Source organism: Rhinichthys klamathensis, unplaced genomic scaffold (genome assembly GCF_029890125.1).
Source record: "Rhinichthys klamathensis goyatoka isolate OS25496 unplaced genomic scaffold, OSU_Roscu_1.1 h1tg000072l_1, whole genome shotgun sequence".
Classification (NCBI taxonomy): domain Eukaryota; kingdom Metazoa; phylum Chordata; class Actinopteri; order Cypriniformes; family Leuciscidae; genus Rhinichthys; species Rhinichthys klamathensis.
Window position 1 is genome coordinate 2,107,676 of NW_026606615.1, and position 14,918 is coordinate 2,122,593.

The window sequence follows — 14,918 nt, forward strand, 5'->3', positions numbered from 1 at the left end:
ACGGCTTTATTTCCGGACGGACTGTTAAAGAATGCAACACACACACACACGTCTTCTGGAAATCCTGGAGAATTCATCTAATTAGATGAAAAATTTGAAAGTCCTTTCCTATTTTGTGTGCCTTATGCATCAGACGTTCAACCACCGGTCTGTGGGCATGATGTGTGAGGCTGAGACTACTGTCTGTCTGTCTGTCTGTCTGTCTATCCATCTATCTGTCTGTCTGTGTGTCTATCTATCTGTCTGTCTGTGTGTCTATCTATCTGTCTGACAGTCTCACCTCTTACCTGGTTCTAAGGCTGTCTGACACTGAGCTGGTCCAGTTTCTAATCAGTCCCATCACCAGGTTGTTCCCCATCTGTTTGGTGTGCTGGGTTAGCAGCTCTCGTACCACCACCTACACATGCACAACAACAGAAGACTGCTTAAAGACAAGCTGAAGGGTTAAGGGTAAAAGAACTGCTTAGGCACATATTACTGTAAAGTAAAAAATATCACCCATGTGTCCTTGAGAAGTGCATTTAATTGGGCTTTTAACAGATGCATTAATGTCATTTCTTTGCAATTGTGAAAAATGTAAGTTCAACTAATTGCATTTAATATAAATTTTAACTATAATACATTTTAATTTAATTGCAATTAAAATGCAATTAAGTGTACAAACACATGGTGTTAAGTATATTATTTTAAAGTGTACTGTTTCCATAATATATACTCTTTTTAAAAGTATGCTAAAGTTCAGTGGGGTTCTAGTAGAGACCTCTAGGGTTCTTGACTCAATTGTAAAGAACAGTCTTAAATGATTGCATAAAACTTTCATGTTTAATGGGTTATTTCAAAATTTCTAGTGATTTTCCGAGCTGCCAAATTCATGAAACGTAATTAAAATGAAAAGGGAATTAAAACAAAGTTATTTAATTAAAACTAAATGCATAAAAGTACCTCATGATGGAAACCCATAAAAGGTTCTACACTAAACAAAATTATAAACGCAACACTTTTGTTTTTGGCCCCATTTTTCATGAGCTGAACTCAAAGATCTAAGACTTTTTCTATGTACACAAAAGGCCTATTTCTCTCAAATATTGTTCACAAATCTGTCTAAATCGGTGTTAGTGAGCACTTCTCCTTTGCCGAGATAATCCATCCACCTCACAGATGTGGCATATCAAGATGCTGATTAGACAGCATGATTATTGCACAGGTGTGCCTTAGGCTGGCCACAATAAAAGGCCATTCTAAAATGTGCAGTTTTATCACACAACACAATGCCACAGATGTCGCAAGTTTTGAGGGAGCGTGCAATTGGCATGCTGACTGCAGGAATATCCACCAGAGCTGTTGCCTGTGAATTGAATGTTCATTTCTCTACCATAAGCCGTCTCCAAAGGCGTTTCAGAGAATTTGGCAGTACATCCAACCGGCCTCACAACCGCAGACCACGTGTTGCCACACCAGGCCAGGACCTCCACATCCAGCATCTTCACCTCCAAGATCATCTGAGACCAGCTACCCGGACAGATGCTGCAACAATCGTTTTACATAACCAAAGAATTTCTGCACAAAATGTCAGAAACCGTCTCAGGGAAGCTCATCTGCATGCTTGTCGTCCTCATCGGGGTCTCAAACCTGACTGCAGTTCGTCATCGTAACCGACTTGAGTGGGCAAATCCTCACATTCGATGGCGTCTGGCGCTATGGAGAGGTGTTCTCTTCACGGATGAATCCCGGTTTTCACTGTACAGAGCAGATGGCAGATGGCAGACAGCGTGTATGGCGACGTGTGGGTGAGCGGTTTGCTGATGTCAACATTGTGGATCGAGTGTCCCATGGTGGGGTTATGGTATGGGCAGGCGTATGTTATGGACAACGAACACAGGTGCATTTTATTGATGGCATTTTGAATGCACAGAGATACCGTGGCGAGATCCTGAGGCCCATTATTGTGCCATTCATCCATGACCATCACCTCATGTTGCAGCATGATAATGCACAGCCCCATGTTGCAAGGTTCTGTACACAATTCCTGGAAGCTGAAAACATCCCAGTTCTTGCAGGGCCAGCATACTCACCGGACATGTCACCCATTGAGCATGTTTGGGGTGCTCTGGATCGGCGCATACGACAGCGTGTTCCAGGTCCTGCCAATATCCAGCAACTTCACAGAGCCATTGAAGAGGAGTGGACAGGCCACTCCATCCCACAGGCCACAATCAACAACCTGATCAACTCTATGCGAAGGAGATGAGTTGCACTGCATGAGGCAAATGGTGGTCACAGCAGATACTGACTGGTTTTCAGCATCTTGATATGCCACACCTGTGAGGTGGATGGATTATCTCGGCAAAGGAGAAGTGCTCACTAACACCGATTTAGACAGATTTGTAAACAATATTTGAGAGAAATAGGCCTTTTGTGTACATAGAAAAAGTCTTAGATCTTTGAGTTCAGCTCATGATAAATGGGGGCAAAAACAAAAGTGTTGCGTTTATAATTTTGTTCAGTGTATATATGAAATGTCTGACAGAACCTTCTATTTCACAAGGGAAATGACTCATTAGTAATTCATAAAATACTAAAGACCTATGTAAATGTCTGTTTTACACTTTCACACCATTTAGAGAAATGGTTTACAGTAAAGACTATTGACTGTAGAAGTCTTTGTACTTTGAGTCCTAGTAATTCTCCGGTCTGTTTTAGCAGCAGCCAGTATCCTTCATACACTACGCTACTCCACCCTGTCTTTAGCATAAAGGAGTCTCCTAATGGTCAGAACTTTCCTTTACTCATTAGCGTTCCTCGAGGGATCCCACAATCACACAACATCGCTCTCTAAACAGCACAAACTAAACACACGACTCCAGAGAGTCAATGACTCATTGTCTCATAATCATTGTGTATGTTTCTGCCCTACATACGCAAAAACTTAAAATAACCTCATCTACTTTTTTCACATCTGCAGTAAGTACAACTGCATACTGTAAAATAATCTTCTCAAAGTAACCGAATTGGACACACTCTTTCAGGGTGCAGCCAAAATGTACTAGTGTGCTGGTCATGTGTTTGAAATTTGGAGCTAAATGCTAATTTCCCTTTTGACAGGTGACACTAAAATTTCTTAATAACTTCATTAGACTGATGTCCTACGGAAAAGTCCCCACAACCAATCTGAGAGCGGGATGGAGAAATAAAGAGAGGGTCTTGGTTTAAGTGGCTGGCAGAACCTTTCACAGTTCTTGTGACTTTAGTTAAATCACTCCCAGCACCCTCTATTTTCACATGCCCCAATATGACCTTCGGCATTGGTTAATCATTTGTTGTTGGCTTAATCAAATCAAATTAATCAAATGAGTCCTTACAAATTTAGCCAAAAACCTTTTTTAAAGAATTTTTCTTTAAAACAGCAAAACTGCAGCAGTACGATATTAAAGTAATGGTCAAAGGAAGCAGGTCCATGTTTTCCAGGATTCAAAGTGGTCATATCATGAGACATTTATTTCATTTGCGACATAAAAAGACTTTGATGTACTACGAATGAATGCTGTGACTTAAAGACCTCAAAACATGCAGTCCAAAAAAAGCATCTAGTGAAAGTAAACTATAAATAGATACTATTCTGGCTTTGCATCACACTTGCATCCTTTTTTCTTTAAAAAAAAAACTTTTTTAAATGATCTCAATGTTAGAAAAGAGTGGTTCAAACAACAAAAACAACAGTCATCATTTACTCTCATGTCGTTCCATTTTCTCTCAGCCGTGGATTATAAAATAGGGATTTCCAGCAGAATGTCACAAGACTCGTGTGAAACAATAACGTTTGACGTCACTGACATCAAACCTAGTCATATGGACTAGTTTATAGTACTCCTTTGTAGCACATGAGGTTGAGTAAATGAAAATTTAAAAAATAATTATAGACATTTATAATGGTACAAAAGATTTCTATTGCAAATAGACGGAGTCGACGTGTCGACTGATTGGGATCACACTTAGAGAGACTGTCATCTTCGAGTATTGATAAAATGAGCCAATGCACATTGGCGTGCAAACTTTGCATCTCACGCTCCGCCCCGCGGCGCGGGTATAAATACGGAAGTGGATGCACGCACTATTTGTCTTTCGCTTCGGAGACGATCGGTCTTCACGTCGATGTCTCTGAAGAGTGTTAAATATTTTCAACAAGCGAGTGTGTCGGTGCTTCTTCTGGAAGTCTCTGGTGTTTCTACAGCGCGAGTGCAGCGGGGCTCGTGAGCCTTCTGAGCTCTCAACTGCTGGTTTAACAGCATTCCTTTTTGTGTTTGTTTGTCTGACGGTCGGTTGAGGTTCACTGGTACAGGCTGCACCATTCCTGTCAGTGTTGTTGCGATCATTCCCCTGTGTGCTTCGGCACTGGTGAGAGTCCCAAACTTCCTGAAAGAGTAACACGGGTGCGTTTGCGCCTTTTTCAAGATGTCACCAGTGCGTTTCTGGATGCGGTCGTACCCTGTCCCCCTCTGACGGTCACAATGGTTGTATCACGTGTTTGGGCTTACAGCACGCTGAAGCAGCTTTTGTGGATAGTTCATGTTCCCATTGCGGGAACATGACTATCGCGGTGTTGAGATCAAGACTCGCCTTCTTTCGCTCAGGTGGAGTCCCCATTACCACGCCCCACCCCAGGGTGCCGTGTGGGATGGGTGATCGGAGGATTATAGTGATGGCTTCCCCGCCCGGTAACCAATCCCTGTGGGCCCCTCACTCCTCTATCACACCGCAGTCAGTGGAGCTCCCGTTGAGCGCGCTAGTCCCTCTGTAATGGACCGACCAGCCGTTTCATTCGGGGCCTCTCCAGAGGACAGGATGCCGATTGCAGCATCGGAGGGTGAGCTGACCTCTGGAGATGATGACTCAGCTGCGTTATCTCCCTCTGGGAGTGTAACGTTGCCCGAGCCAGATCCAGAGATGTCAGCTATGCTGAAACGGGCCGCCAAGGCTGTCGGGCTTGAGTGGAATCCTCCACTGTGTCCCGAACAGTCTCGGTTGGATGATTAGTTTCTCGGAGCAGGCCATGCTGGTTCTCAGCCCTCCGCCTGAGTGCTTTTCTTTCCCGAAGTGCATGGAGAGCTTACCAGGTCGTGGACGGCACCTCTCTCTGCCAGAAACTGCCTGAGTAGCTCCTCCCCCCTCACTACCCTTGACGGAGGAGCGGTGAAGGGTTACGAGGCTATCCCTCCAGTGGAGCGGTCTGTCGTGACACACCTGTGTCAAGCGGCCACTGCCGCTTGGACGGGGGATCCTCGTTTCCCCTCTAAGGCCTGTGAGTTCTCGTCCGTTCTGACGGACAGAGCTTACAAAGACTGTGGGCAAGCCGCTTCCTCTTTGCATGCCATGGCGTTGCAACAAGTCTACCAGGCCAATGCACTCACGGACATGCACGAGGGTACAACCGATGGCGATGTCCACTTTAGTGGTCCAGGAGCGCCATCGCTGGCTCAACCTGATTGATATGACTGATGCAGACAAAGTTCGGTTCCTGGACTCCCCAATTTCCCAGTGCGGTGGAGAACTGCGTCCAACAGTTCTCTGCCGCCCAAGTGCAGACGGAGGCCATCCGGCACATCCTACCCCCACCACCAGTGGCAGCTCCTTCGCCTGCTCGTCGCCAAGGGCGTCCCCCTGCCGCCGCTTCAGCTTCTGCTGGGCCTCTGCAGCAGCCTCCATTCAGGCCTCAGCATGGAGCCAGCCGCAGGCAGGCCACCCAGAGACAGGGCGTCCCTGAGACAGGCCATCCAGGGATGGGGGGACGAGCTCTTCAGATGGTTACAGTTCCGCCACTGGCTCCCTGTGTACCTGAATTGTCAAAAGAGCTAATTCCTCCGTTACTGGGTCCCAAGAGGGTCAGACTGGCGGTGTGCGACCCCAGTGTTCCTCAATAGGCGGCCCGCAGGCCACATCCGGCCCGTGAGAGGAAAATGTTTGGCCCGGGCTTATTTTAAGGTTGTCATGGTAACATCAGCGTAAGCAAAAATTCAAACGCAGTATCTGAAAGCATTCGTGCACAACGAAAATATGCCAAGTGTTAAGAAAAGAAAAGTGGACCCAGAAAATAGACGATTCAAATCTGAATGGACTGAACAATTTTGTTTTATTTTGCCTGACCACCACAATGCAAAGCCAACGTGTTTGTTATGCACGCAGACCGTGGCTGTCTGTAAGTCTGATAATATCAAACGCCACTTCAAAATAACTTTGTTCATTTTTAAGCAGCCTTCAAAGCCAAAAGGCAGAGACATTTCTGAGGTTTTTGACCGACAACACAGAGATGGCATTCGTGCATTTTTTGTGCGATATCATGTCTCACCTAAATCAGCTTAATTTGCAATTGCAAGGCAAGAACCACACTATTGCTGACATGTACGAAGCGGTTGAAGCTTTTCGTTTAAAGCTGACCCTTTTTGAGCAGGATCTTCAAGGGAGAAAGCTGCACTTTCCGTATTTACAACAGCATTGCGAGAAACACCAGGTGCCAGAGGACCCGTTAATGCGCGACTTCGTGATGAGACTGGCAGAGAATTTCAAAGAGCGATTTCAGAGCTTTAACCTGTCAAGTGAACTCCTTTTCTTCCTAAGACAGCCATTTTCAGTCCCAGCAGATCAACAATGGACTGCTGAGGCCAAACGCCTGGTTTCATCCTTAGATGAAGCATCTTTGCAGCTGGAGATTTTGGAAATGTCAAAGTCTGATTTGATCAGAGAGCAACACAAGGAGGCTAGTGTGAGCGACTTTTGGACAAAAGTGGTTTCTCAAGCTAAATTCAAGAACAGCCGAATTATTGCAATGTTCCTTCTTTCAATGTTCCAATCCACTTACATCTGTGAGTCATCGTTTTCTATAATGAACATCATCAAGAACCACGATAGAAACAGACTGTCCAGTGTGCATCTTGATCAGTGTCTCAGAATTGCTACAACAGAATATAGCCCTAACATCAGAGGAATTGCTTCAGCCTCTCGCTGTCACTTCTCTCATTGAATGGTGAGTACATGCCAGTTAATACTTTTAGTTTGATCCAAGTAAGAACAATAAAATATTAAGGTTGATAGGTCTAATAATTGAATCTGCTATTAGGGAAATTGATGAGAAGAGATCCAGTGTGGTGATGAGCAGGATCAGTCGACTCCCATGCAGACATGGAGATCCAACGTATATGGCACCCACGTCCATACCTCTGGAAATTACATGTCTGGTCTCCGGACGGGACGCAGAGGTTCTAGGTGATCTACCACAATCAGTCGTAGACACCATCACTTCTGCGAGTATCAATCCCAAGATGCACCATGGCCCCTGGATTGCGGGTGTAGCTTCTTCCTGGGCGTTGGCACAGGGTGACTCGCTGACAGATGTTTGTAGCTGACAGATGTTTGCGGGCTGGGCGACACCAAACACATTTGCTAGATTCTATAGCCTACGCGTCGAGCCGGTTGCTTCCCATGTGCTCTCTCCACATAGAAGCCAGTTAACACCGTAAGCCCTGCTCGAAGTGTCGGCTTGCTGCGCCATTCCCCTCCTATGGACCGGATACATGCGCCATTCTTGCTCCAGTAGAGTTCCTCTTTAGCCGAACCCTGTTGAGTTCCTCCACACCCCTCGGCAACGGACGTGGCGGAGCGTCTGATGCCAGGCCTAACACTCGTATGGACTGGTGGAACCTCTGCTAGGCTGGGTCCATATGTTGTGATCCCTACGGCAACGTCGAAAGTGAGCGACTGAAAGGGAACGCCCCGGTTACGTATGTAATCCTCGTTCCCTGAAGGAGGGAACGGAGACGTAGTCCCGTCGCCACTATTTACATTTATTCATTTAGCTGACGCTTTTATCCAAAGCTATATATGTCAGAGGTCGCACGCCTCTGGAGCAACTAGGGGTTAAGTGTCTTGCTCAGGGACACATTGGTGTCTCACAGTGGATTCGAACCCGGGTCTCTCACACCAAAGGTGTGTCTTATCCACTGCGCCATCACCACCCCTGGACCAGCTCCGGGCTCCGCTCGGCTCCTCAGCGAAAAACAAATGGTGCGTGCATTAGAGATGCGCCAACCGCGCATCTCTAGCGTGCATCCACTTCCGTATTTATTCCCGCTTCGGGGCGGAGCGTGAGATGTAAAGCTCGCACGCCAATGTGCATTGGCTCTTTTTATCAATACTCGAAGATGACAGGCTCCCTAAGCGTGATCCCAATCAGTCGACAGGGTTCGGCTACTATCCTCTCCCTATGGAGGATCCCTTTCCCACTCAACAGATAAAGCGTTGTTGAAAATCCGGTTCGCATACCCCGAAGTGATAAAATAAAACTAAATTCTTTATCAAATGTATAGGCAAGACAAGTAGTTTGTTTAGCCATGGTTTTGTAGGGAAATTACAAACCTGCGCACATATATTCAAACGAATTTAACTATAGAATCAATTTTTAATGCGCATGTGAACACCATCAGGCCACAGGTTCGGTTTAAAGTCTGTTTAGAGAGAACGCTGTCGTCTTAGTGGCCCCTAATGAAATAACAAATTATAATTTTGCTGGAAGTGAATCAATCACAACTAACTTTAGCTGGAAATAACATTACTCAAAAATCGCTATAAAGCCAAAACAATCTCTGTTACCGTAAATTGTATGTTTATCTCTGTAAAGCTGCTTTGAAACAATCTCCATTGTTAAAAGCGCTATATAAATAAAGATGACTTGACTTGACACGTCGACTACGTCTCCGTTCCCTCCTTCAGGGAACGAGGGTTACATACGTAACCGAGACATTCTTTTGAACTTCCTAATCCTGAAAATCACAGTTTCCACAAAATTATGAAGCAGCACAACTGTTTTCAACACTGATAATAATAATCAGAAATGTTTCTTAAGCAGCAAATCACCATTTTTTGTTTCATGCCCCCTCCATATTAGAATGATTTCTGAAGGATCATGTGACACTGAAGACTGGAGGAATGATGCTGAAAATTCAGCTCTGCATCACAGGAATAAATTAAATTTTACAACATATTCAAATAGAAAACAGTTATTCGTAATTGTAATAATTTTTCACAATATTACTGTTTTTACTGTATATTTGATCCAATAAATGCAGCCTTGGTGCATTTTTAAACATCTTTCAAGAACATTTAAAAAAAAAAAAACGTACCAACTAACGCAAGTTTTAGAAGAAGTTTATGCTAAAATTAGCATTTCTTGAAAAGTTCCAATTCTGATCCTGCTATTAAATGTAACAATACAGAATTTAGACAAAAAGCTCATATTTTGTAACTGTAACATTTCATAATATTCAAAATACCAAGGATGTTATCAGGTATTAAATTAGGGGGACAAATGTACATGTTTAAGAAATGGTAATAAAACATTATAGTGAATGTTGTCACTGTGGTTTTGACTATCTGGTGTTGAAATGACAACACCATCAGCCTGTTTCCAAGGTTTCACTTGCATGACTTTATTTTGGTACTGAAGGGGATAATCTAATTTCAGCAGAAAATACATGTCTTTAGGCCTCGGCAAGCTGTGAATGCAGACGTTGTGTGCGAGTCTCTATGCATGTTATGTGTGTCATCTTATGTGTCTATAATCGATGTGGTGCTAATAAGAAACCAGCATAAAATGAATCACAAAGCTGACCCCAGCAGTTATCTTATAACCAGCCCCCATACTAGAGACACATTATTATTGCATATTCAATCGTGTGCAATCGCATTAAAATGACCCCCTTTATTCTAATGCCTACATAATCCACTTAATTCAATTTAGTTTGTGAGACACAGTTTATATTTTTAAAAGAATTGCCGCTTGTCTAGTTTCCCCTCCAAGCGGTCATCGTGTAGATATCTCTGTGTTTTCTGTTTACACTGTCTTGTTTGTCTGAACATGGGTATTTAAATGTGATATTGCACTATATTAAGGGAATATCTCCAAAATAAGTAGGAAAACAAATAACAACCTTAAGGAAAAGGATGGTGATAAACATGACCCTTGTGACCAAGTGTTTTGTCCACAGTTTTATGAGTGCATTTGTTGTGTGGTGTCATCTAGTTGGGTAGTGTTTTTGAATACCTGAAGCATGACCATGTTGTCACCCTCAAATGTGACAAAGACGTCGGAATCACACTTCAGAGACGGAATACGGTTTTCCATCATAAAGCCCTGGGGGAAAATCAACCACAGTTCATGTTTAAATGTGGCTACAGGAAATAAAGCCAATCAAAATATGCGCAGATGTTATGACATACACTTATGGACATTGTTTAAATAAAATATCATCCACTTTAAGTTTTATATAATCTTTGAAACAAAGTTTAGAGTGCTAAACGCTGCACTTTATTTGACCACTTTCAATGTGTTTACTCAAACTCATATAATTACCATAAAAGTGAATAGAAATGACTTTTTTTGCAGTCACTTTTTTTAAATGACTGAGACTAATTAAATTTCCCATTTTGAGGGTTTGGTTTTCGATGGTGAAACAAAGGGACAACAGACAAGATTATGTCTAAAATGTAGGTAATTTAATATTAATACCTATTGTTGTATAAAATCAATATCACATTTGCAATATCGTGCTGACATTCAGGAAAAACAGTACTCCTGCTTGCATGATATTGCTTTGCTTAACTACTGTATATCATATGTTAAAGGGGACCTATTTACAAGAGGTAATATAAGTCTCAGGTGTCCCCAGAATGTGTCTGTGAAGTTTCAGCTCAAAATACCCCACAGATATTTTATTAGACCATGTTGTAAATGCCCATTTTTGAGTGGAAGGTAAAACATGCTGTTTTCGTGCTTGTCTCTTTAAGCCTTTACGGCTTGTCCCTCGGATACTCTGCCAAAAACTAAAACATCTGTTTGGTTTTGATTATCATCTCTATCACAGTCACGCTCATTTGACAGATATTAGTCTAAACTTCTGGCTATCAGACGATGCGTCCCGTGAGTATTAAACTGAGTTTTCTTTCACTTCTTATTGCACTTAAACTGTCAAATACACACAAGGTTGTCTAAAACACACAAAGTTCACATAAACACAGTTGGTTATGTCTGTGAATGTAAACAGCACGGAAAAAAATCGCATGTGTATATTAGAACTGTGTGTTAAAGTGAAAGCAGCGTAATATACAGGACCTACTGCTGCTGTTAATATGAACCAAACAACAAAAGAACAACAGAAAATCACTCACTGCTCTTCACTGAATAACTTTAGTAGCTTTAATAAGAATACATTTCTTACTTGAATGCTGCTGTTACAGTTTTTTTCAATTGCTTACACACTAAAATTAAAACTTTCCCACTATTAGCAAAACCTTACACTCAAGGAGCAAAACACCAGCCTAGATTTGCACAATTGTAAGCACATTGTCAGCTTCACCCTTTTTGCAAAACATTACACACAGTAATTTGTAAAACTCTACACACATTTTCACACCTTAGACACAGTTAAGGATTGTGAGGTTACTTCCTTGTCATTACAAAGCCCCGGTTTGCCATTGACCACACTAATGAATGAATTGGATATGCACATCCACAAGGTGTGGAAGCACACATGTGCTAATTTGAAAACGCAGCACTCAGGTGTGCTATAAAAGGCAGCAGGTTTCAGTTCACATGTCTTCAACAAAAATGGAAGGAGCTAGAAGAAGAAGAAGAAAAAGAGTGAGAATAAGAGGGGGAGCTCAAAGAGGAGATGAAGGAGGTAGAGGAAGAGGAGAAGAAGGTAGAGGAAGAGGAGAAGGAGGTAGAGGAAGAGGAGAAGGAGGTAGAGGAAGAGGTGAAGGAGGTAGAGGAGGAGGAGAAGGAGGTAGAGGAGGAGGCCCAGGTAGAGGAAGAGGAGAAGAAGGAGATAGAGGAAGAGGCCTAGGTAGAGGAGAAGAGGTAGAGAAGGACTTGAAGAGTTGATAGAACCTGAACAAAGAAGACGAGGACCAAATTTGACTCAAGAAATCCGTGCAACACTTATTGACCATGTTATCAACCATGGACTGACACTGATGGAAGCTGGACAAAGAGATCAACCAAATCTCTGGTTGATACTGTAACTGAATAGTTACAGTATTCTTGTTGCTTTTACAGTAGTTTTTCTTCAGAGTCAAACTGTATGTACTTCATGCAGTAATTTTTATTTGTCTACAGATTTTATTTTTTTCATTGATTTCTTTGTTGGTTGATTACTGTAACTGATTATGGTAAGAAATACTGTAAATAAATACTTGAAATATGAGTCTGTAGAAATCAGTGTTGTGCAGTGCTTGACAAGTTTATAGTAGGCCTATTTGTGTACATTCTCCCTATATCTCAAACTAATCATGAAGAATGTTGTGGGTTTGTCACTATTTTTTTTTTTCATCTAAATTATCCCTTACATAACAATGTCTGGCCAAAAATCTAGCACATGCTATTTCCTAAAAATTGTTTTTTTTACAAATGAAAACTAATAGCATTTTCACAAATATGTGTATATCTTTTGACTGAAGTGTGTATGTTTTGACAGAAGTGTGTCAATTTGCAAACAATCTAGGAATTATGCAAATTGAGTGTGGTGTTTGGATAATTGTGATTATATTTTGAAAAAAAGAACCCGGTTTTCAAAATTGCATGTAAACAATTGAAAAAAACTGTAAATGGTCTGGCGAGGAGATAAACATGGCGGACTGTGTACAGCTCACTGAGGGGAGGAGTCTATGCTAATAGGTCAGAGCCCATCAGCAGTCGTGGGCTACACATTACATAGAAACTGCTTATGATTTATGGGGATTAAAAAAGGGAGTGGGTGGATTTGAACCATTAAAGGGGAGTTGTATACAAACACTTCATTTATGTTCAAACACCATGTAAAAGTGAATTTTGCATAATAGGTCCCCTTTAAACAAGTGCTAATAGAGGGGCATTTTTTCACCCATATATAGAATTTTTGCTGGCATTTTTATTAATTTTAGTGATATTTTTGCCCTAGGCTCCCACTAACAAAGTGGATGCAGAAGAAAAATGTGATTCAAGGATCCTAGATTGTTGTAAATGATTGCCAGAACGTTGATATATGGTTGCTTAATGTTCAGAGTGTTTTTTAACACACTAATATGCGGTTCTAGGGTTTTTTGGTGACTTCTTGAGCGTTTCTAAGTGGTCACTTACTGGTCCAAATGGTCAATAACCCCCTGCAAGGCTTGAGATATAATAATAATGATGCTTACCTTAGGAAACACAACTAATACTGATGGAACCATTTGTTTCCAGTTTATACTGCATGTTTGTTTGACAATACATTAGACACTTTTGTTTAAAAAAAACATCTCAAGGTTTACACGATTGCTGTTTTCTTTCTTACTGTGAGATTTGCGTTGCGTGAGATCAATAATTTTTAATGCTAGATGTGTGAAAACAAAAAGATACACTGTGATCTCGGTTTACTTATAATGGAATACATCAGCCCTGTGGTTTCACACATTTTAAACATATATATGTATATATATATATATATATATATATATATATATATAAAATGTTCACGCCACCAGCACCAAGAGCCAACAAACAGCGCAGGCTATCAATGAGATCTAACTGTGTTGATTAAGGCACCGATATTTAAATTAATGAATCATAAAACAATACTTTATAAAATCTACATATTAAAAAAGAGAGTTAAAAATAAAGTTTTGGGCCATTTTTTGTCTTTACCTGATAATTTTAAATTGTCCTGTACAGGTCCTAGATACGTAGACTTTTAAATAATATGATACAAACTGCATGTATAGTAACAATTATAAAAGCAAAATGCATTTTAAAATTTGATTAGAGTATAGCATATGAAACATGTCAATGTCCACTGCTCACATATGCTAACACTCTCCACAAAACGTCAATGCAAGTTATTCTTTGACAGCTCAGGATGTTTGTATTTCACACCACAGGACATTAGTATCTGTGTATATATGTGTGTGTTTAGGTGTAAAGAGACACACACACACACTCACTCACTCACCATGCCGCCAGTACACTCACGGCAGTCTTGCAGACACACGAGGTTCTCCCACGTGCTGTAGGCTTTGAGTCCTGCGACGAGAGCTTGCAGAGCGCGATTGCTTTGAAGGTCCTGACCCTGACACAACGCATCATCCATCAAGCCTGCTGCGTATCTGAGAGCACACGTACAATGCACATACATTACAAATACAATGTACATATTTTTTAAAGAAGTTTTGACTCATCAAGGATGCATTAAATTGATCAAAAGTGACAGTAAAGACACTTATAATGTTCTAAAACTCTTCTATTTCAAATAAATGGTGTTCTTTCAACTCGTCACCGAATCCTGACAACTGTTTTCAACATTGATAATAATCAGAAATGTTTCTTGAGCGGCAAATCATCATATTAGAATGATTTCTAAAGGATCATGTGACACTGAAGACTGGAGTAATGATGCTGAAAATTCAGCTTTGATCACAGGAATAAATTACATTTTACAATATCTTACAATAGAAAACAATTAAGTAATTGCAATACTGCTGTTTTTACTGTATTGTATTAAATAATTGAAGCCTTGGTGAGCAGAAGATACTTATTTTTATTATTTTTTAATCATCAAAACACTGTAAAAAAGGGAATAAATAGGTCAGACATTTTTTAAATATCTCTCTCAGACTTTCACTGAACAGATTTTTTTGACCATCTCGTTTAGTTCTCTTTTATTTTCCAATAGTGCAGATGCATCAGATAAATAGTAATGAAATCTACAGTGGTTTCTCAGAAGGCGGCATCTGAGTTCTTCTTTTCCTTTAATTCTTCTCCTGTGGTATTTCTCAGAATGTGCAACTGACCTGAATTACACAAGAGACCTCCAGTGGAGGCCAGTGAAACTGCTCTTTCTGCTGCCACTTTACCTTTGTTCATA

The 14,918-nt window shown here is 41.3% G+C and overlaps 1 protein-coding gene across 1 annotated transcript in view; it reads right to left on the reverse strand.

The window, feature by feature from the left end:
* acoxl (acyl-CoA oxidase-like) overlaps window positions 1-14,918 on the reverse strand; it is a 48,348-nt gene that overhangs the window by 21,586 nt on the left and 11,844 nt on the right. The window contains exons 13-15 of the mRNA XM_056250593.1: window positions 14,007-14,160; window positions 10,088-10,177; window positions 288-397 (exon numbers count right to left, since the gene is read on the reverse strand). Of these exons, the coding sequence (XP_056106568.1) occupies window positions 288-397; window positions 10,088-10,177; window positions 14,007-14,160 (354 nt within the window). The remainder of the gene's footprint in view (window positions 1-287; window positions 398-10,087; window positions 10,178-14,006; window positions 14,161-14,918) is intronic.